Source organism: Sceloporus occidentalis, unplaced genomic scaffold (assembly GCF_023333645.1).
Source record: "Sceloporus occidentalis isolate IW3139 unplaced genomic scaffold, rSceOcc1.0.p SCAF_3, whole genome shotgun sequence".
Classification (NCBI taxonomy): domain Eukaryota; kingdom Metazoa; phylum Chordata; class Lepidosauria; order Squamata; family Phrynosomatidae; genus Sceloporus; species Sceloporus occidentalis.
In genome coordinates this window covers 199905100-199929468 of record NW_028316983.1, presented here as the reverse complement: position 1 = coordinate 199929468, position 24369 = coordinate 199905100, and the positions used below count along the sequence as shown (strand labels likewise).

Sequence of the window (24369 nt, the reverse complement as noted above, 5' to 3'; positions counted from 1 at the left end):
GCCTCCCCAGGACACAAAAAGAAGCTACCATTAGCTGGCTTCTTCTTGCACCCCTGAAAGGGTGTCACAGGCACACTTGGCGTGCCATGATGATGTCCCTTCCATCCAGCACGCCACCTGTGTGTCATCATGGCACGCGCCATATGGATGGGTGTGCACCATGATGGTGGCTGGGCAATGAAAGTGTGTGGACGCTCAGCCCTACCTGAACCCTACCATGCACACAGGCTAGCACAAGTGCCAGTCTGTACTGCCTGACAGTTTGCCACAAAAAGGGACTTACAGTTAACATGGTATTTTAATCAGAAATAATAATAGGACATTCAAACTTATCTGAAAAGTTAAATAGAAGTTGAGAAACATTAGTCCAGTTTCTAGTAACTTACTCAAAAGGGGAAAAGACATTTAAATGTTGTTGTTTATTATTTCTACTTCTATTTATTTGTGTACACTTATAATCCTGTCTCCACTTAGCTGAGTATAACCTATACTAATACAGTATGTATCTAGTCTTGTTTTATCTCTTAATTACCACTCCAGCAGAGGATTTTTTCATCAAAGGATTAAGGGTTGCTTGGCCAATATCAAGCAATATAATGAGTACCTAGGCTTATCTAGTCTTAAATCAATTTGCACCAACAGGAGCATGATTTATGTCTTACATTGTTGCAGAATAGCTTGCTGGACCACAGCCAGCAAGCACTCTTTCCCCACTGAAATTTGTGACTCTGAGCCAAACCACTGGTCATAGGTTATATTCTTTTCCTGACTACAACCTTCTTTACTGCACTAAGTAAAGTTAAGGAATTGTTTGGTTTTTGTTTTTCATTTCAGGATGAGCATGAGAAAGGAGCAACTTGTGTGTCCAAACTTTAGAAATTTGCAGGTCTAAATGTTGAATCCATTCTTATTAGTCAAAGCCATTGAGATGCACATTAATATCTGTAAGACTCAAGCAAATCAAAGACATTCTAGTGAATAGTCTCCTGTTTGTCCCATGTGTACTGCATGCACACACACATTTATGCATGTGCATTATTCAACTCCTTGAACAGCAAAGGGCGACATCTCCCACTTCGCCCCATGCCGGTGAACTCAGAGGTCTCCCACTTCCTGAGATCATCTACTGGACACCCACTGTGTCTATCTTGTAGACCTCAAAGCCCTCTAATCTAAAGTGGGATACATGGTAATGAAATGAGTTATTAAAAATTATTAAAATTTTAAAATTAATTCCTGGTATATTTTACATGCTGCAGCTCAAAATTTAACTAGTTTGATAAAAAAAAATAGTTGCATTCTGGTTTGAAAGAAGTAAAGAGATATGAAATGCATATGAAGGTCTATTCAGTTTCCAGAAAAGTTTGCTTTTTTATATATTATAATAAAAAGGAAAATAACATAAAGGGACTAAAGGACAGTACATAGGAACATGAGTTATTGACTCAAACTCTAACATCATGAGGATACCTGTGTCCATGGTAAAGAACTTAATAATACCTCTCCTCCAAGCACAATGAAGCGAGAAAAAACAATTGAATATTGTTTCAAATAGATAGAAACAAAAGCATTTATAAATAATTCCTCACTGACCAATGAAATTTGGAATAATAAAATATAGCATTTAGTAATAAATACACAAAGCATCACTGAACCATTTCACAATATTCCAATAAAGCAATGTAAGCTTTGGTACTTTTTTTTGTCAAATCTTTACATTCCTGCTAAAAATAATAGTTGAATCTACTCCACTCGGGGTTTTTTCTTATGACACACTACAATTATAATGTACTGGAATGCATGCATCAACGGTATTTTAAAATTGTTTTAAACATCTTATTCAGAAAGATATGAAAGTTTTTATTAGACATGTGCCTATCAATCTGATCTGAAAGATGGATGAAGACTAGTTCTCTTTGTGATGGTTCTGAAATCGTTCTGCAAGGGCTGTTATTATACTTCCTGGTATTTTTTGGTATCTATCACGAAGATTTTCAATTGCAATCTTTGTCTGTGAAAACAAAACAAAAAAGGAAAAACATAACATTATAGTAATTTTAAGTAAATGGAGAGAGATACCACATAAAATCATAAGACAATTTTTGAAAAACCTTTGTGTGAACGGACTAAATGTATCTGGATTTTCTGATTATCAAGCAATTGTATTCTGTGAGTAGAACAATGGGCTAACATGTACAATTAAGGCTCAGTGAAATATGAACCTAACATGAACCTGTCATGCGGCCTTCTTGGACGTTTTGCCATTGCCTTCCCCTGAGGCTGAGAGTGACTTGACCAAGGTTACCCAGTGGGTTTTATATTCAAGTTGGGAATCAAACCATGGTCTCCAAAGCTACAGTGCAACACTCAAACCACTACACAACACTGCGTCTCTTTATTTCAGTATCATATCTGATTATATTTTAGCTAAACTTAGCTTTAATGTTTTAATTCTATTAACCTTATAACGGGGTAAAACAGACCGGCAATAAGGAGTGGCCAGAGGCTGTTCCAGCCCCTATCAGGCCAGGACTGTGGTGACTGGATGGCCTGCTCCTAAAGCGGGCCACTGCCGCAGTCCCAAATGGGTGGGTGGCAGCTTAGAGTGGGCTTTGGTAGCTCCTTCTGACTACTTCAGGGGTGTGTGTCATGTAAACAGCATGCCTCTAAAGCAGCCAGAAGCCCCTTTATTTGGCCTGACTATTTCAGACCATTCTGATTTTTATTTACGCTAGTCTTAATAATATTTTAACTGTATTGTGAGTCATCTTAGATCCTAGTCTGGGAAAATGGTGGGATAAACATCAAATCAACCAATAAGTAGAAAGCAACCGAGTTTGCATTTAAACTGATTGAAAAGTTCCAAATTTTGTTCCTGTCCTTTCTAATTTCATACTGAGTTAAAATAAACCAACCTGGGGAGGTGGTGTACATATCTATATATCTATATATCTATATCTATATCTATATCTATATATCTATATATCTATATAGATAGATAGATAGATATCTGCTTGTACCAGGTTGTTATTATTAACTGCCCTCAAGTACACCTTAACTCATACCAGGAATGGACTGAAAATATTTGCAGATAAACAAAACATGTATGGATCTTCAAAATGAAATTTAAAAAAACCACAGGAACAAAATCTGGGACTTTCTAGTAATTTTAACCAGTCTTTATGCACCCTGACTAATAATGGCCCGTTACAGACGGGCCTTTGCTCCGCCCCCAGTATGTACTAGGGGTACATATCCTATACACATGGGCGCCACCATTTTGCCGTGACGGACGCTTAGCATCTGCATGTTGCGGCACGGTTGTGACGCCGCAAGTGCACCATTGGTGCCTTGCGGTGTCACAACTGTGTTGCAAGAAGAACCCATGCAGCAAACTTCCTCGCTCAGCAAACACGGGAGCCGGCAGAGCACCCTTTTTGGGCGCTCTGTAAAGAGCCAATATCTGTTTTTAGGTTTCATTTAATATGCAGCATACAGTATATATTTCATATTTCACTTGTGTGGAACATACCAACAGTACTGAATTTTCTGTCAGATTCTTTGGGGTATCTGTTCTGGCTTCCTCATCTGTACTCATGACTTTGTGAATGTAGCCACTGGCAATTCCATTGTTGAAGACTACTTCTACCCTTCTGAAGTTATCCACTTAACTGAGAACAGGCCTCCCTTTGGATTAGGCATGTCCAAGATGTTCTTCAAGAGGATTCTACATCTGCCTTGAGAATGCATGACACAGCTTAAAGCTCTTGAGAATACATGACACAGCTTAAAGCTCTTTGTCCATCTGTTTCTACAGTGGGGCTTTTCCAACTGGACTTTTGTACTGCAGTTGCTTTTTCTGAAAAATCCTTTGTTTTTTGTCATTTGGCTTCAGGAGCTAAACTAGTAGACTAAAAATCTGTGTCCATGGTTCAGGGCCACAGATGAAGACAAACAACCAAACAAAATCTCATTCCCTGTTCCCTTGAACAGCCAATCTAGGCAGTAGGAAAAGAGAAAGATTATGTTACAGATGGATAGACTCTGGGCCTTTTTGCACTATACAATTATAATGCTATGCTTCCACTTTAATGATAACCTATGGAATCTTGGGAATTTGCAACTCTAGTTCTTCACCAAACTACAAGCCACAGGATTTTGAAAGATGCAGCCCATAGGTAGATCTTTATCTTAGTACAATCCCATCATGGTGTGAACACATTAACTACATCTAGGTTGCCATTTAGGTAATATAATGACACAACCTTTCTGGTTTTGGTAAGTTAAAGTTAGTTTTAATAAAAACAATGGGAGAGAGAGTACATTGTGAAAAATATAATTATGCACAGGGCCATGGATTCATACAGGGAGGATGTAAGTAGTTATGCATAATACAATGAAAAATGAAATATATTACTTGTAATTGGATTTGACTTTCTTATATCCATGGACAAGTTAACTTACTTTTTCTGCTAACTCTTGTGCAGTTATATTTGGATCATATGGGATGGGCTCGCCAATGTATGTACGTAGTTTGACAGGAAAATATCCCAAAACAGGAAGGCATGTTATTCGAGTTCGTTCATATAACCATCTTGATAACCCTGTTCAGGATGTGAAATAACATGTCCAGTTCATGGAATGCAACTTGATATCAGCTTTTCCTCTGACATCTTGGATTTTAAAAACTAATCCAGGAAATGAGAACTGAATAACCCAAGAGCTAGACTACATGATCTTAAATACTGCTCATTAGATTTCTAACAAAGCAATTGGTAGATTGTTTATTAATTTCATTATATTGATTTAAATGCTTTATCTTGCTTTATTACAGAGTGGTTATTTTAATTAACTTTAATTGGAGATTCATCCCCTTTGATTGGGCAGTTATATAATATTGCAAGAATGGGAACGATATGGTCATCTAAGGCTTGTTAAACTGCAAGTCCCAAAATTCTTCCCCAAGAGCTAACTGACTATCATGAGAGTTCCAGCTGATTTACATCTGGAGGGCTTCACAGTTCCCACCCCTGCATTTTTTGCTTCACAGCAAATCAAGAAGCCCATGTCTGAGGGACAAACTGCACCCCAAGGTCTGAGACTTTAATCCAAAATTTATCCCATAGTGAAATAGACCCTTGAAGGTGGTCAGGTTATGGTCAGCCTCAGCTGCTAATGTGGAAAGGTCAGAGAGTGACCATGAGGCTGAAGTTAGGGAGAACCCTGCTAAATGAAAATATATCTTTAATCAGGGAAAATTTTAGAAGCTGAAGAGTTATTATATAATGTCTTTTAAAGGAAAAACATATTAAGTGTTTCCAGAACAGCTTCACCCTATCATTGACAAACGGGTACTTTCTACTAATAACACTGTCAATCTCAAATATAAGGGAAAGGTTCAGCATGAACAGTTCTCACTTGGTACTTGCAAGTAATTTTCCATTATCATTATTGCTTAATGATAGTTGTTTAATAATCAGTTAAAATATATCTACTGCACTCGTGTGATTTGCTATATGTTGTTGTATGCTGTTGCTGGGTAGATTAAAAGTGAAAGTGTATGATTGCTCCAGTGGCTGATGGCTCATTTTGAATGCGGAATATCTGCACTAGCATACTATTAACTACTGTCTTCATTTCACTAATGTCTCCATTCTTAAATCTAAGTGGGAGGTGGGGTTGGAATTTCCCTATACACAGTGATGCTTGTCTGAATAAGACTTTATAGCTCATATGCACACATTTTCATAAAGAGATACAGTATGCTACAAGTAAGAGATACTTATCGAGCAGATTGAGGAAAGAATAGGAAGACATTAAGATATTTAAAGAAGTGACTTAAGAAATCAAGCTCACGTGTTCGTCCAACTGTCCTGCATGATTCACGAATATTTTGTGTAAACAGGGGAATGATGGGCTAAAAAAGAAAGAAAAAACAACTAAGATAGAAATATTTCAGTTTTTCCCTTGTAATGATTTTTTTTTGAAAGCCCAACAAATAATATTGTCCTAAAATGCATGGGCCTAATAAGGCAGCTTCTGGTTGCTTTGGGGGTTTGGCATTTACATGACACATGACCCCAAAGCTGCCAGAAGCTGCTCCGAGGCTGTGCTAAGTAGAAAAAGGCTAACCCCAAAAGGAGTGGATACAATCCACTCTTGCTGTGGCCTGCTTGGGACTGTGGTGGCAGACCGCTTCAGGAGTGGAATGTTTGGGTGCTGTGGTCCAGGTCTGATCATGGCTGGAACGGCATCTGTCCACTCCTTCCAAGCTGTGTCCTTCAGTCCATTATGACCACAGATAATTCACAAATGAAAGAGTTGGCATTGAAATTTCTGATAAAACTTTTGTTGCATATAATTAAACTTTTCTACCAATGTTGTGAAAGAAACAACAATTAAAAAAACCCCACAAATTTAAAATTATGTTCAGTCAAATCATGTCTTTTAATAGATACAACTTTTTCAACACTATAATTTACAAAAACTGGATTCTTGCCTCTTCAGCTATCTACAAACATTAAACTGTGAGTCTTAGTTCGCTTTACTTATGATTTAACCTCCCACTCATTTACCTGCTTGCAACCGCACCAAATTGGACTTACATCTGTATGTTGTTGTTGTTAACTACCCTTGAGTTGACCTCGACACATAGCAACCTCATGGATGACACATCTCCATCTTCTGAATATATGTGCATAATTTTCAGGACAAAATATCTGCACTGTTAGTGGCTCTGAACAGCATTCTAAATATGGCCTAAATTCAGTTGTCAGTCCCCCTGAAAAAATCTACTTTGGATTACAAGGCCTATTTGTATGTTTCTAGGTTGAGTTTACATGTCAACACATATGTCTGCACTAGCATATTTATGGAAAGGAGCTCTGGGGTAATGTTATTCTGTGAACACCCACATTGCTTATTAAGTGGTGCTAGAAAGAGCTTTGATCATTTGTGAGAAACTATTATAATTTGGTTAACACAAATTGAAATAATGCAAATGACTATAATATTCAAACCTACTGTGCGTCTGATTAGCTAATTAGGGTCAACAGGGGCACAACCAGATTTTTCTATAAAAATTCTTTCTAAAGTATGCTAACTCTCTCCTTCTAGGAAGTTATCCATTCTCTCAAAATATTTTGACTACGGATGCAATGGACTTCCAGGTTGGTAATTGTGCCCGTTGAGAGGCTTCTGAGGGAACTCCTTGGAAACCGATTGGAGTTCGCGGGATTGGCCTGCTATAGGGAGACCTAAAGCAGTCCGGAATACCCCCCAGTTATAGGGGGTGCAGAGGGGGCCCGGTGGAGATCCATATGCACGCCCTCTCCCCTAGATTGGAGGTTTTAGGAACCAGAAGAGAAGGGGAGAAGAGTGAGGATCGTAGGGCATTCCACGCCCGCGATAAACCCCGCTTTGCGGACAGGAGCGGCCACCAACTTTTAATTTATTAAGAAGATTCGAAGATTGATTTGAGTTAATCTAGTTATCTTTCCTTTTCTGCCTGGGTATTCTCCGGTGAGTGCGTAAAAAGAATTATAATTTACGGATTAGACTTTCACTTTTTGCTATGAGATGCGGGACATGGCTAACTTTGGACACTACCTGCTTTAAAAGGAAGGAGATTTCGCTTTAGGAAATCAGGATCTAAACAAGGGGAAATAAGTGACTTTGCTGGACAGAGAAATATGAGTATATTTCCCCCACTCTCTTTTTCTATATGACCCAATTGATGTTCAAGGAAGAATAATTGAGAATAATTGAGATTAAGACGTCTCTTGATAGTACATATGGTGTACTTTGGATTTATAGAATAAGGGTTATTTTAGGTGGAAGAATATCAAGAGATATACTGAGAGACATGATATATGCCCAAATGGATTCTGAAAATAATAGCCATTAATGGGTTTAGGTGTGACAAATAGAGTTTTTCAAGGAATGGAAAGAAAATTATAAAGAGCTTAAATCTGACCTTGAAGACGCCACGAAGTGAGATAAGATCCTTGCTCCTAAAGAAAACATCTTGGATGAGTTTCACCTGGCGAGTGTGGGAGTGGAGAGCCTGGAGGAAAACCCAGAGAGTTTGATCCAGAAGGCAATAAGGAAGGGAGGCTTGACGGACGGACCCAAGAGAGTGAAAGGAGGAGTCGAAGAGGACGGGAGGATGGGGCGACGAGGACGGGAGGACGGGGCGACGAGGACGGGAGGACGGGGCGACGAGGATGGGTGGACGGGGTGACGAGGACGGGAGGACGGGATGGCGGTCTGACGAGAGTAGAGGACCAGGCTTAAAAGAAAACAAGAACTCCTTAAAGTGACAGAAGTGGTACATTCCACTACTCGCAAAGGACCTTGGGGGCTGTAGTTTATTCCATTATATGTTGGGGTTGTTAGAGGAAGTGATGACTTTTAAGGAAGAAAATTAAATATTTAGGAATTGATATTACTTCAAGGAATACTGAGCTATTTGGTAATAACTATGAGAAAGTGTGGAAAGATATTAAAAGTGAGTTGAATAGGTGGAAGAGGCTTAAGATCTCGTGGATGGGTAAAATCTCCGTAATTAAAATGTCTATTCTTCCTAAAATTATGTACTTGTTGCAAAATTTACCAATTATTACAAATGAAATTCCTTTTAAAAAATGGAATAAGGACTTATCTGACTTTATATGGAATGGCAAAAAGCCGAGAATTAAAATGAAATTGCTTTATGATGCGTTTGAAAGAGGAGGTGTGGCTTTACCTAACTTAAAGTTATATTATCAAGCCTCAGCATTAACATGGATTTTGGACTGGATAAGGCTTGAGAAACTTAAAGTCCTGAATTTGGAACATGCAGATATGATTTATGGAATACATGGATATCTGATATACGAAAAAACCAAAGTCAATCAGGAATTCTCAAATCATATTATTAGAAAATCACTATTAAATGTATGGAAGAAAACAAATCATTATTGGGTTTCCAAAATACCATTATGGACCTCTATTAATGAGGCTTTATTTAGAACTGAGAAGATGTCCTGTTCCAAGTGGCCAACATATGAAGATATTATGATAGTTGAAAATGATCAAAGAAGATTGAAATCAGAAAAAGAATTGATGGTAGAGGATTACAAATGTAATTGGTTTTTATATCGTCGTTTAAGAGAAAGATTTTTGATTGACCAAAAAACGTGGGGAATAGGTGCTGGAGATAAGGAATTTGAAAAAATAATTAGGGAAGTAGGCAAACAAGAAATATCTCAAATCTATAAATTACTTTTAAAATTTGGAACAAGAAACAGTTAAAAAATGCATGATCGACTGGGCCAAAGATATGGGACAAGCTATACCAATGGAACAATGGGAAAGAAATTGGAGAGAAGAATGAAATTCACACCAAATCTGGGTCTTCGTGAAAACTTAATCAAAATGCAATATAGATGGCATCTTACCCCATATGTGTTGTCAAAGATCAATAGAGAGATCAATAATAAGTGCTGGAAATGTGGTAAGGAGGAAGGAACGTACTACCATTGCTGGTGGCTATGTGAAAAAGCACATAGTTTCTGGTCCGACATTCATAAAGAGATGATGGAGATACTAAGTATCACATTTAGAAGAGACTCCAAACTTTATTTACTTTCTATGGTAGAACAAATGGATGAGACCAATAACTTTGAGAAATTGATCTTTTATATGACATCAGCGGCCAGGATCTTATACGCGGGAACTTGGAAGGATACAAAAATTCCATCCTTGGAACAATGGCTAATCAAACTATATGACTATATGGAATTAGATTGTTTAACTTTACTACTAAAAGGGAAAACGAAGAAGGACTTACTGAGAGTATGGCAACCGCTTATAAACTATTTAAAACTTAAAGAGGGGAAGTACTCAACAATATTATATGATGATTAGAGGTTTAGATACCTGATCATGGACATGAGATAAAGTTACTAATACTGATCCCGTCTCTAAGGAATAAAATGTTCTTAAATAAATGAATGAAGATATTAAGGACACTTTAGTTAGGATTATTCCACTGGGAGAACGAAAATAAGTGTGAAAGAGGGCAGAAGAAAAATAATATTATACTATAATGATAACTGGAAATGTAAGGAAGGTGAATAAAAATAAGATGAATTTATATTTGTATATTAAATGAGGAGATGAAACCATGAAAGATAAAATAATGGTAAGAAATATGAAGATGTAAATATATATGTGTTCCCTTTCATTTTTTTATTTTTTATTTTTTATTGTTATGGATGGAAAATTAATAAAGAATATTTGTAAAAAAATATTTTGACTACCTGGAATCTGATACTTTGTCCAAAGTCTTGAGCCATTCCAAACAGCTTATGCTTCATCTCAGAGCTAGGAATGAAATCTTCAATTAACTTATTGCATTATTATTTAGGTTTTTTTCCTTAGTGATTTCTCTTAACTTTCTGGTTTCTCCAGTTCACACTGAAGTTAAAAATATACTTTGATGAATCAGGTCAGTAGAAATTGGCAGGGTGGATAGCTCTAACAATGGCTTTATTCTAAGTAAGATATCTCCATATCAAAAAGTTATCTCTTTATATCTTCCCTTCAGGCACATGTAGGAGTCACAGTTACAGACTGATTAGATCATGCCAGCCAAGTCAGTAAAATAACCAAAATCCCTGATGTGATTAGCTAAGACACTCTCCTGTTCTACTTACAGATCAGATAGGATTTGTAGTTCTTGATGTTCATGGGGGGGGGGGGGGAGTAGGTAGTTAGAAATCTGGATGCTTCTGTCCAGCCTTCACCAGCTTCCCTAGGTAAAACAGAAGCCCTTACCCAAGTGTCCCTTTGTTAAAATTCCTTGCCTTGTGGTCACTTGAGGCTTTTTATAACCTTGCTGAGAAGGATCTCAAAAGTTTGAGCTTCTGCCCAAGTGGCCATCTCACTGGACAGTTGTTCTCTTGTCATTTCTGTGATGCTGAGCCCCATGTAATTTAACTTCATCTCATCATTTAACACTTTGTTACCTGAGTAGACATTTACCTGTGCTTCCCAAATAATAGGAAAATAATCATTATGACACCTCCTATTTAGGCATGGACCTTTGGAAAGGAGGAAATTGGGGCAAAGAGGCATTTTCACAGTTGCTGAAAAAGCAGGAAGGCAGATTATTATAGTTGGTCATTGGGACTGAATGGAAATAGTTGCAGGTTCTGTAATTTCTATTGCATATTATTATGTCATATACAGTCGTCCCTCTGTGTGGACCTTGGCGCAGTACAGAGCACCAAAAAGAGGCGCCTCCCTGGCGCCTCTTTGCTCTGCAGGATCACTGCAGCAACCAAATTGTGCAGTGCTGCTGCGGAGCAAAAAAGGAGCGCCCGGAAGCAGCTTCTTGTTGTGGCGCCACTGTGATGCCGCAAAGCGCCAGAGCCGGTGCGGTGATGTCACAGCTGCACCCCCGTCTGGAAGCGGAAGCAGCTATAACATCACTGTTACTCTGCAGCACGTCCATGACATGCGAGGGTTACCGGGAGTGTGGGCGCTCCGCCCACCAGGCAACCCTCGCACGTGACGAGAGTTCTGCAAAGGCCTGTCTGTTCTGGGCCTTTGTATCTGTGTCCTTTGCTTACTTGTGAGGGGCAAACAGAGAGACTTAGGCCTGTTACAGACTGCCAAAATAAAGCTGCTTCGGGTCTCTTTGGAGGTATACTATTTAAATGATGCATGCATCCTAAGAATCCGGAAGCTGCACCAAAGCTGCACTCCAGTGCTTGGGAATGGAGTGTGGCTTTGGCACGACCTCCGGACTCTTAGGACCCATGCATCATTTAAATAGCATACCTCCAAAGAGACCCGAAGCAGCTTTATTTTGGCAGTCTGTAACAGGCCTTAGAATGGGGCATGCGCCCGTGGGTGCCCGCGAGGCTGTGTCACCATTCAAGCCAATAGGGCTTGAATATAGTTGGATTTCTGTTTTCATTGGGGGGGGGGGGGATTGGAAAGGATCCCCTCAAAAAATGGAGAGGTGACTGCACATTACAGCCGGCCCTTGTACGCGGATTTTTTATACACGGATTCAAGCACGGTTTGAAAATGTTCCAAAAAAAGTATATATTTCAAATATCAAACTTTGATTTTCAATTTTTTTTTATAAGGGATACCATTTTGCTAACCTTGATTTTCCATTTTTTAATAAGGGACACCATTTTGCTATGTCATTATATTTAATGGGACTTGAGCATACACGGATTTTGTTATACACTGGGGATCTTGGAACCAAATCCCAGCAAGGGTCCACTGTATAATGTTATTGAGGGTCAGCTACAGTGAACCTCTTTACAAGTCTCAAATTATTTAGTGCTAGGCACTAGGGTAATTAAGTGAAAATTTGTCCTCAAACATATTCCCTATTTCTATCTCTCACTGTTCCCAACTTTTTAATTGTACAGTTAAGGTAAAATGGGTCCAAAGAAGAGTGGGCTTGTTAAATACTTGATCATTAAAACTTCAGATGTATTTAGGATCCCTGACACCTGCATGCAGACTATGTTTTTGCTTTGTTGTTGTTGTTAACTGCCTTCAAGTCGATCTTGACTCATGATGACACTATGGATGAGATATCTCCAAGATACCCTTGTCCTCCACTGCTCTGCTTAATTCATGCAACCCATACCCTGTCCAGCTGTCACATCCATAGGGAATAGGGAATACAATGGCTTGTATGATTCTGACTTTTATATATCTTTCATAGCCACCTTCTCCATTCTTAATCTTCATTTGATTTTATGACTGCAGTCCCCATTTCTATCAATGTTTGATCCCAGGTATGGAAATTATTTTACAATTTCTCTTTCTTCATTGTCTAGGTTGAACTTGTGAAGGTCCTCAGTGGTCATTATTTTGGTTTCCTGTATGTTCAACATTAAACTTGTCTTTGCACTTTCTTTTTTAATCTTCCTTAATAGGTGTCCCAGGTCTGTGAGGTTTTCTGCTAGTACTATGGCATCACCTGCATATCTTAGATTGTTGATATTCCTTCCTCCTATTTTAATGCCTCCTTCTTCTGTGTCCAAGCCTGCTTTTCTTATAATATGTTCTGCATACAAGTTGAACAAATAGGGTGAAAAGATGCAGCCTTGTCTAATCCCTAAATGTTTGGATAGTTCTCACTGCTGAACAACTGTACCCTTTTAGTCTTGGGTGAACAGCTGGTTGGTGATACATACAAGAGGGTTACAAATCAATCTGTACTTTTTCAGACTGTATGGAAGGGCTAAACAACAGATAGAAGGAAGCAAGGGCATTGCTCCATTTCCACATTCCCACTGATCAGCACTAGATGACCTTCATGCCCAAGAGCACCAAGCATTAGCCTGGGCATGCCTCTACAGGTAATGTATGGTTGGGAAGACAGAGGGGCAGTACAGACCACCGCAAAATAGCAGTCTGCATTCACTCGTTTTAACTCCAGAGGGATGAGGCAGCCCCCAAACCACATGCTGTTCCACCAAAGTAAAAATAACCTGGTGTTTCCAGGTTCTTTTTGCAATGCCGGAGTGACACCGCAAGTGCGCTACTAGCACATTCACGACATAAGCGACATGCAGTGATGTGTGCATGCTGCATGCCGCTTATGTCAAAATGGGACATCGCCATTACTCTGCCACCACACTGTGCTAGGGTTAGGGACTGTGCAGTTGGTGCATGGTGCCTAACCCTAGTATCGGTGCCAGGATGGTACATTCGACCTGTCTGTTCCAGGCCAGAATTAGCCTGGCAACCCCTGTTCTAATTGTTACTGCACACTGAAAAAGCACATACCACCACTGCTGCCTCTGTATGTGGGTAGAGACATATGTTCTACCAGTATGATCTCTACCTTGTAGGATGTTTGCCTTGGAGTGTACTTTAATTCATTGTCTATAGGTTTACTTCCGCATTTCCTGTTATCACAGTGCTTCTATATTCCTAAAATGGCATAGCATCCCAAGCATAATTTGAGAAATAATTACCACAGAGAGATCACTCACCACTTTGGCTTCTAAAGCCAGTTGGGCAAAACCTGTGCGGTTACCCCAGATCAGTTCATAGTGATGGTCACTAAAGAGTGCTTCTCTCATTCCACCAGGTGAGATCCCCAATAAATGGCCTGCCTTCAGGATTTCAAGACATTCAGCTTTCCTACCACGTGTGAGACACAACACATTAAGCAGGGGTCTCAATCCTATAAAAATACAACATTGGTATAAACAAAACAAAATAGAATAGAATACGTAACAGATATCATATTTATTTGCTTGCAAATAATACTAAATTTTCTGTGTTGAGAACTTTGTCATAACATATTTCAACTGTTGGATGATTTACATGTCTTATGATGTTATATTCCTTTGGCCCTTGATCTTGTTATGTTTTGAGATACATATGTTGGTGTGCACAGACTCAAATCTTTGCTATCATGTCTGTGACACTGTGTCCCAAACTAATATAATTTCTTTGTGCTGTTGGTGAGTATATCCCTTTAGAAATATTGTGTGTTAGTTATTGCTTCTGGGCAAGAGCAGGAGGGCAGCAATGGCACAACACTGTTTCTGCATTAGGCTGAATGAGTGCAGTTGCCTGCTTTGACTTTCAGGGTTGTTCTCTAAGTTCTGGAACAGACGGTGTTGGAAAGAAAGTATGGTGGAGAAGTTACTACTGTGCCGGACTAGGTATTGCCAGATGTTTGCAAACTAAAGTGTAAGTTATGGGGAGGATATATAATGGGCATTACAAGCTTAGCAGCCAAAATTGCAACAACTTGGCATATTTGTCCTCCTGGTGTAATCCCTGCCTATTTTTGACCCCTTCCTCTCTGGGTACAGTAACATCATTAGCTAGGGTGTCACCCTGTGCGGAGTGCTGCCGGCAGACTTTGGGCTGTGTATATCTCATAGCCTTCCCTCCCCTAGTTCCCCAACAGCTGTGTTGCCCTGGCTAGGCAAGTGAGGCAGCAGGAGGGGACAGAAGTCATAGGGTCTTTGACAAGGCCCCCCATAATATTCTTGCAAACAAATGTGGGGTAGACAATGCAACTGTTAGGTGGATTAGTAATTGATTGACTGGCCACACTCAGCAATGGCTCCATTTCATCCTGGAGAGAAGTGACTAATGGGGTGCCACAGGGTTCTGTCCTGGGCCCAGTGCTATTTAACATCTTTATTAATGACTTGGATGAAAACAACAGAGGGCATGCTTATCAAATTTGCAGATGACATCAAATTAGGAGGAGTAGCTAATACCAAGTGGAGAGATTCAAAATGACCTTAATAGATTAGAAAACTGGGCCAAAACTAATAAATGAATTTCAACAGGGAGAAATGTAAGGTTCTGCACTTAGGCAGAAAAAATTAAATGCATAAATACAGGTTGGGGGACACCTGACTTAAGAAGACTACATGTGAAAGGGATCTTGGAGTCCTAGTAGAGGAGAAGTTGAGCATGAGTCAATAGTGTGTTCCAGCAGCTAAAAAGGTCAATGATATTTTAGGCTGCATCAATAGATGTACACGGTCTAGATCAAGGGAAGTAATAGTGCTACTCTATTCTACTTTGGTGATGCCTCACCTGGAATACTGTTTCCAGTTCTGGGCACTACAATTCATAGAATCATAGAATCATAGAGCTGGAAGAGACCGCAAGGGCCATCCTGTCCAACCCCCTGCCATGCAGGAAATCCAGATCAAAGCATCCTTGACAGATGGCCATCCAGCCTCTGCTTGAAGACCTCCAAGGAGGGAGACTCCACTACACTCCGAGGAAGTGTGTTCCACCGTCAAACAGCCCTTACTGTCAGGAAGTTCCTCCTAATGTTGAGGTGGAATCTCTTTTCCTGGAGCTTGCATCCATTGCTCCGAGTCCTAGTCTCTGGAGCAGAAGAAAACAAGCTTGCTCCCTCCTCAATATGACATCCCTTCAAATATTTAAACAGGGCTATCATATCACCTCTTAACCTTCTCTTATCCAGGCTAAACATCCCCAGCTCCCTCAGTGGTTCCTCATAGGGCATGGTTTCCAGCCCCTTCACCATTTTAGTCGCCCTCCTTTGGACATGCTTCAGTTTCTCAGGCCTGTTACAGACAGGCCAAAATAAAGCTGCTTCGAGTCACTTTGGAGGTATGGTATTTCAATGATGCATGCGTCCTAAGAGTCCAAAAGCCACACCAAAGCCACGCTCCAGTCCTAAGGACTGGAGTGCAGCTTTGGTGTGGCTTTTGGACTCTTAGGACTCGTGCATCATTGAAATACCATACCTCCAAAGTGACTCGAAGCAGCTTTATTTTGGCCTGTCTGTAACAGGCCTCAATGTCCTTTTTGAACTGGAGTGCCCAGAACTGGACACAATATTCCAGGTGGGGCCTGACCAAAGAATAGAGTGGCACTATTACTTCTCTTGATCTAGACACTATACTTCTATTGATGCAGCCTAAAATTGCATTTGCCTTGTTAGCTGCCTCATCGCACTGTTGACTCATGTTCAACTTGCGGTCTACTTGGACTCCTACATCCCTTTCACATGTTGTCTCCTTAAGCCAGGTGTCCCCCATCCTATATCTGTGCATTTCATTTTTTTTTTTTTTTTGCCCTAAGTGCAGTACCTTACATTTCTCCCTGTTGAAATTCATTTTGTTAGCTGTGACCCAGCTTTCTAGTCTATTCAGGTCATTTTGAATTTTGATCCTGTCCTCTGGAGTATTAGCTATTCCTCCTAATTTGGTGTCACCTGCAAATTTGATAAGTATTCCCCCATTTTTTCCCTCCAAGTCATTGATAAAGATGTTGAATAGCACTGGGCCCAGGACAGAGCCCTGTGGGACCCCACTGGTCACTTCTCTCCAGGATGAAAAGAATTCAAAAAGGATGTTGAGAAGCTGGAGCGTGTCTAGAGAAGGATGACCAAAATAGTGAAGGTTCTGGAAACCTTGCCTTATGAGGAGAGACTTAGGAAGCTCAGTATGTTTAGTCTGGCGAAGAGAAGGTTAAGAGGTGATGTGATAACCTTGTTTAAATATTTGAAGGACTGTCATATTGAGGATGGAGATTTTTAAATAGAGACTGGGTGGCCATCTGTCGAGGGTGCTTTGATTGTGAGTTCCTGCCTGGCAAAGGGTTGGACTGGATGGCCCTTGTGGTCTCTTCCAACTCTATGATTCTATGAACAGTATATAATCGATAACTGTTATTGGCATTTGCCAGATGGAACAATTGAGCCAGTGATCTATTTCCATCAGACTTTCTGATTCACTGAACTGAAAAGACAACAACCAGATGTATCACAGTCCAAGAAAGGCTCAATAAACCTGTATCTTTAATTCTGATTGGGAGTTCTCAAAGTTTCTCAAACACACTAGTACTTTATATTAGTGTTGAGGCAAGATTGGAGAAAATGGGTCTCAAATTCCAGTTTGGAAAAAAAATCTCAGAGGCCATACTGCAGCAGGGCTAAGACACAGTGTATAATCAAGAGCAGGGCAACTAAGGCTGTAAAAAGAGTGGGTGAAACTAGATGGAATTCTTATGAATTGGGACATGTTCTCATCAAGGAAAGAATATAGTGTGTATTTAAGAGTACTCTCCAGCTTTCCTGATTGCAAAACACAGTTCAGTTCCATTGAAGGATTTCCTTCCTGCAAAGCAAAGCCCAGTTTTAGGAAGATCTCTGAAAGCCTAAGAACCTTTATATTACTCTCTCTCTCTCTCTCTCTCTCTCTCTCTCAAATACTGATCACAAATACTGATCACAAATAATAATAATGTTATGTACTGGATGAAGCTTGTACACTAGATGGGTAATCACTGCAGGTCCCCATTTCTAGACAGAGCTATAACAATGCTTTTTCAGAGTTAGCTAGCTGGTTTCTTTTATCAGGTAAATCCAATTGACAGTCCCAGTGAGAGTATTTCTATTGAACCAAAAAGGACTTATATAACGTTAGCTTGATTCCTATGAATGCCTTCTTCTAGCTGGGACCGAGAGTTGGATTTACCTCTACCATTTTCACAGTTCAAACAATTTTGCAATATTTCCATTTAAAATGTAGAATTACAAGTACAATACCTGGTAGAAGATACATAATATTGTCAATCACAGAATGACAAAGTCTGCCTGTCTTTGAATACAGATTAGATATAAAAAAACCATAGTCATTGCCAAAAGCTCCATGATAAAAAACAATAATCCCTGGTCCTTTTGGAACATTCTCCATGCCAATAACCTCATAATCTGAAAAAAAAAAAAAAGGTTCCACAGGTAAGTACAGAAACATAAATTTAAACATTGAAATGATTATTAGTCAAAATGTGATAGTGCATAAAAACCAAGGTTAGAGGAGAAAGCTCTATTGTAAGTCACATCATTTTAGGATAATAAATTGTAATTATTCAGTAGAGAGGTAGAAACTCCCTTGTGGTAATTCTGGGTGAACAAACATCTTTCCCTGTGAACTTGCACTTGGGAAACATGTGGAAATATTTTTGTCCCACCAACCTTTGGGTGAAACAACATTTTTTAAAAACATCTACTTGGCAGCTTTTATTTTGTTTAATTCTGTGATAGTTCAATCATGTGGATATTTCATAGCCTTCACCATTTCACAGATGAAAAGTGGGACATGTATGGCCAAGCAACATCAGAGTGTGAACAAGATGACAAACTTACTAATGAGGAAGAACAAGCAAGGTAGGAGAGGTAGCAAAAGTTTTCCTTTGCCTGAGACTCCTGGGAAGGGCAGGATTCTACCCAGTCATCTTTCCTACTGAGTTTCTGGAGTGCAAATTACTTTTGTACTTTGCACCAATGAAGAAGAGGATAAAAGGGGAAAGTGGGAGGAGGAGGAGAGAAACTAGGACATTGGAAAGCAGCAGAAAACTGGGGGGAGGGGACTCCAATACTTTGTTTTGCTTGTGTAGAATAGAGTATTTCAACAGTTGCTATTTATTACAAGCAACATTTGCTGAGATTCCCTCTTCTATAAAACCAACACAGGTATAGGACCCCTTTTCAGTTATCACTCTGACAACTCTAGAGGGAGTGAACTCAAGACCAAGAAGCCAATAAGGAATATTGTATGTTCTTCAATCCCTTCCCCTCTATTTTTCAAAGAGTGAAGCCAAAGAAGGAAGAGGTGGAGTGCTTTATGCACACCACAAGGACTTCACTTGCAAAAGGCTCCAGTTCTAGTAGCAATAAGACTTGTACATAGGTGAGCTTGGAGGTATCAGCCAGGTTGGTTCCTCTCTCCTTTGCTTTAATTACCTGTGCCTTTTTTCTTTCTGAACTACCAAGGCTTTAGGGTGATTCATGAAGAATCTGTATGGCCTCTTTCCTTTCCCCTGCTTGCTCAAACTCTTTGAAACTTCTATTTCTGCTGGAAAAGATGGCCAAAGAGGCCATAGAGATGCAGAAAGCCTCACCTCCATATACATCCTTCATCCCTCCGTCACAGAGTTTCTATCTTACCACCTGGAGAGCAGCCACAGTGAAGTGGCCAAATGTATTTGATAAAATGGAGGTGGGCAACTGTGTGAGAGGTTGCTTTACCCCCACCCCCACCCCCTACACTGCCCTGCTCTGCAAAATCCAATTCCAGTTATCTTGAATTTAGGTTGACACTTTGCACAACTAGGAATTTGTTTGCCCCCAAATGGCCTCTGGGGGTGGTGAGGGTATTTTCATATATTTTTAGGACTTCCTGGGCCATTTCAGGGTTAGGTAATGCTTTTTGGGGGGGAAAAATCTGGAAGTGAGAGTAATTAATTTATTATTTTATTTTATTTCTATGCCCCCTTTCTTCCAAAAGGGACCCAAGGTGGCTCACAATATAAAAATATATTAAAACAAAAATTTAAAGACAATTAAAATAACCTAATTAAAACATGACAACACTCTTTCCAGGAGGAAAGCTGGTTTTCTTTCTCCATGTGCTTTGGTGAGATCTGACCTTTTTAAACTTGGGATATTGCTGTGGATCCTTGGTGGGAGAGGCCAGAAGCCTAATTTTGTTTAAGTGCTGGGGGAGGCGTGTGTTATTGTGGGAGTCTACTATAGACCCCCAAGTCAGATGGAGCAATTGGATGATGCCTTTCTAGAACAGATGACCACACACTCAGAAAGGAGAGATGTAGTAGTGATGGCTGACTTCAACTATCCTGATATTTGTTGGAAGTCAAACTCAGCCAAATCCTTAAGGTCTAGCAAATTCCTCACTTGCCTGGAAGACAATTTCATGGTCCAAAAGATGGAAGAGGCAACAAGGGGGTCAGCTATTTTAGATCTGATCCTAACCAACAAAGATGACTTGGTTAATGAAGTGCAAGTGGTGGGATCCTTAGGTGGAAGTGACCATCTTCTCCTGGAGTTTGTTATACAGTGGAAAGGAGAAGCCAGGCATAGTCAGACACACATTCTAGACTTTAGGAAAGCTGATTTCAGTAAACTTAGAGAAATACTGGGGGTGATTCCATGGTCAGGAATACTAAAAGAGAAGGGAGTTCAAGATGGATGGGAGTTTCTCAAAAGGGAGATACTGAGGGCACAAATTAAAACAGTTCCAGTGAGGAAGAAAAATAGGAAATTTCACAAGAACCCAGGATGGATGACCAAGGAACTTTCAACTCAGCTAAATTTGAAACGGAACATGTATAAGAAATGGAAAAATGGGGAAATCACAAAAGAGGAATTCAAACAAATAGCTAGCATGTGTAGAGATAAGGTCAGAAAAGCTAAAGCACAGAATGAACTCAGGCTTGCTAGAGAGGTTAAGAACAACAAAAAGGGCTTTTATGGATATGTCCACAGCAAAAGGAAGAAGAAGGAAACGGCAGGGCCACTGCGTGGAGAAGATGGCAAAATGCTAACAGAAGACAGAGAAAAGGCAGAATCACTCAACACTTTCTTTGCCTCAGTCTTCTCAGAAAAGGAAAAGGCAGCTCAACCTGAGGATAATGGAACAGAGGACAGACTAGGGGAATTTCAGTACAGAATAAGTAAAGAGATAGAGAAATACCTTGTTAATCTCAATGAATTTAAGTCTCCAGGACCAGATGAACTACATCCAAGGGTATTAAAAGGACTGGCAAATGTAATATTGGAGCCCTTGACAATAATCTTTGAAAACTCCTGGAGAACAGTAGAAGTGCCAGCAGACTGGAGGAGGGCAAATGTTGTCCACATCTTCAAAAAGGGGAAGAAAGATGATTCAAACAATTATCGTCCAGTTAGTTTGACATCTATACCAGGAAAGATTCTGGAGCAGATCATTAAAAAGAGAGTCTGTGAACATCTAGAAAGCAATGCCACAATCACAAAAAGTCAACACGGGTTTCAGAGAAACAAGTCATGCCAGACAAATCTTATCTCGTTCTCTGATAAAATTAGCAGCTTGTTGGATGAAGGGAATGCTGTGGATATAATATATCTTGATTTCAGTAAGGCCTTTGACAAAGTTCCCCATGACATTCTTGAAAACAGGCTTGTAAAATGTGGGTTAGACAAGGCAACTGTTACATGGATTCGTAATTGGTTGACTGGATGAGCCCAAAGGGTGCTCAACAATGGCTCCTTTTCATCCTGGAGAGAAGTGACCAGTGGGGTCCCACAGGGCTCTGTCCTGGGACCAGTATTATTATTATTATTATTATTATTATTATTATTATTATTAGTACTGTTCAACATCTTTATCAGTGACTTGAATAACAGAATTGGGAGCATACTTATCAAATTTGCAGATGACACCAAATTAGGAGGAATAGCTAATACTGTAGAGGACAGGATCAAAATTCAAAATGACCTGAATAGACTAGAAAGCTGGGCCACATCTAACAAAATGAACTTCAACAGAGAGAAATGTAAGGTACTGCACTTAGGGCAGAAAAATGAAATGCACAGATATAGGATGGGAGACACCTGGCTGAATGAAACTACATGTGAAAGGGATCTAGGAGTCCAAGTAGATCACAAATTGAACATGAGTGAACAGTGTGATGCGGCAGCTAACAAGGCCAATGCGATTCTAGGCTGCATCGATAGACGTATAGTGTCTAGATCAAGGGAAGTAATAGTGCCACTTTATTCTTTAGTCAGGCCCCACCTGGAATATTGTGTCCAGTTCTGGGCACCCCAATTCAAAAAGGACATTGAGAAACTGAAGCATGTCCAAAGGAGGGCGACTAAAATGGTGAAGGGTCTGGAAACCATGCCCTATGAGGAACCACTGAGGGAGCTGGGGATGTTTAGCTTGGAGAAATGAAAGTTAAGAGGTGATATGATAGCCCTGTTTAAACATTTGAAGGGATGTCATATTGAGGAGGGAGGCAGCTTGTTTTCTGCTGCTCCACAGACTAGGACCTGGAGCAATGGATGCAAGCTCCAGGAAAAGAGATTCCACCTCAACATTAGGAGGAACTTCCTGACAGTAAGGGCTGTTCGACAGTGGGACAAACTCCGTCAGAGTGTAGTGGAGTCTGCCTCCTTGGAGGTCTTCAAACGGAGGCTGGATGGCCATCTGTCGGGGATGCTTTGATTTAGATTCCCTGCATGGGTAGGGGGTTGGACTGGATGGCCCTTGTGGTCTCTTCCAACTCTATTATTCTATGATTCTATGGAAGTTAAAATTGAAACAAACAAAAGTTAAAAAAACATAATCTAAAATTACTCCCCCCAAAAAAATAAATAAAACCAGACTTCCATCATTTTAAAAAGCCTGCTTTCATAGCAACGTTTTTACCTGCCGGTGAAAGGCCAGCAGGGAAGGGGCCAATCTAGTCTCCCGCAGAAGAGAGTTCCACAGGGTGGGAGCAGCCACTGAGAAGTCTCTCTCTTGTATCCTCACCATGCGAGCCTGGTGGCAGGACTGAGAGAAAGCCTTCTTCTATTATTATTATGTTATTAGAGTACTTATACCCCGCCCTTCAACCCTAAAGGCTATCAGAGCGGCTTACAATTATTATTTTTAATTTGACAGTTCTCCTGAGGCTATTAGAGCTCTAGCTGGTTCATATGGGGAGATACGGTCTCTCAAATAGTCTGGACCTAAAATGTGTAGGGCTTTATAGTCATGAGCGGCACTTTTAACTGTGCCCGGAAATGAACCACTGGCTACTGCCAGTGAAGCTGTTTCAATATGGAAGTTATATATTCCCTAAAACTGCCGCTGGTCAGCATTCTGGCTGCAGCAATTATTATTATTATTATTATTATTATTATTATTATTATTAACCTTTATTCATAAAGCACTGTAAATTTATACAGCGCTGTACATACAGTCTTTTTAATTAGATGGTTCCCTGCCCTCAGGCTTAAAATTTAAAAAGACACCACACAAAAGGAGAAGGGAGTAGTGGTGGGGAAGGGGATGAGGTCCAGCAGTTCCTCTCTACCTCCAAGGCCTGGACCAAGGCAGGTGGACTGGAGGAAGGGCTTGGGTTCATAATGGATGGTTAATCTTCATCCAGGGGGCAAGCGACAATTAAGAAAGGCCTGGAAACGCTTCTCTGAACAGGATGGTCTTCAACTCCATTTTGAAGCTGGTTAAAGAAGTGATAGCTCTTGTTCGCGGGGGAAGAAGGTTCCAGGAGTGAGGAGCAGGGAGTGAAAAGGGGCAAATCCGAGATGGGGCAGAGGAAATCCTGTGCTGGGACAGCAGACCTTGACTACTAGAACGGAGGGCCCAAGTGGGAAGGTGAGGAGAAAGAAGGTCTGATAAGTAAGGAGGGGTCAGCCCATGGAGGGCTTTAAACGTGGACAGCAGGAGCTTATACTGAATGCAGAAAGGGAGAGGGAGCCAGTGAAGGGATGCCAACACAGGAGAGATATGGTCAGAGAGGTGGGCAGATGTGATAATGCATGCAGCTGAATGCTGGACAGAAATTAAAGGACGGAGGTGAGAAACAGGAAGCCCTGCCAGAAGGATGTTTTTGAACCCACTGAAGTTTCTGAACAGTTTCCAAAGGCAGGCCCACATAGAATGTGTTACAGTAGTCCAAACAGGAGGTAATCAAGGCAGGTGTCACCATAGCTGGTCCACTGCTGGTCATCCAGGTTCAGATTGGACTTCAGGAGGGACATCCAAGTTGCAAGCCTGAGATTTCAGGGGGAATGTAATCCCAGCCAGAACAGGCAAAGCCTCAGTTCCCTGATCTGCCTTGCTACTGACCAGGAGCACCTGTGCAGTTTATCGCACACACATTTAACCCAACTGAACCCTAACGGGATGCATCAGAGACATGGGATGCAAGTGGGAATTATTGCATGTAATTTGCCACTAATTCTGCTGGTTGAGTACAGCCCAGCTGCAGCCCAGCTCCCAGACGTGCTTCAGCTGTGATTTTTCCAAGTCCAAATGT

The 24369-nt window shown here is 40.4% G+C and overlaps 1 protein-coding gene across 1 annotated transcript; it reads right to left on the bottom strand.

The window, feature by feature from the left end:
• Positions 1 to 1906: 1906 nt before the first annotated feature.
• LOC149317327 (DGAT1/2-independent enzyme synthesizing storage lipids-like) lies at positions 1907 to 18233 on the bottom strand. The gene is made up of 5 exons (XM_089518870.1): positions 18086 to 18233; positions 14019 to 14212; positions 5857 to 5917; positions 4465 to 4604; positions 1907 to 2011 (listed from the first exon to the last, which is right to left on the bottom strand). The coding sequence occupies exons 1-5, from the start codon at positions 18231 to 18233 to the stop codon at positions 1907 to 1909; spliced, it is 648 nt and encodes a 215-aa protein (XP_089374996.1).
• Positions 18234 to 24369: the final 6136 nt, after the last annotated feature.

Coding starts and splice junctions, on each gene's coding strand:
- LOC149317327 (XM_089518870.1), bottom strand. CDS start 18,233: ATGGAGAATGTTCCAAAAGGACCAGGGATTATTGTTTTTTATCATGGA. Junction 14,213..18,085: donor TATTATGTATCTTCTACCAG/GTATTGTACTTG, acceptor GTATTTTTATAG/GATTGAGACCCCTGCTTAAT. Junction 4,605..5,856: donor CAGGACAGTTGGACGAACAC/GTGAGCTTGATT, acceptor CATCCTGAACAG/GGTTATCAAGATGGTTATAT.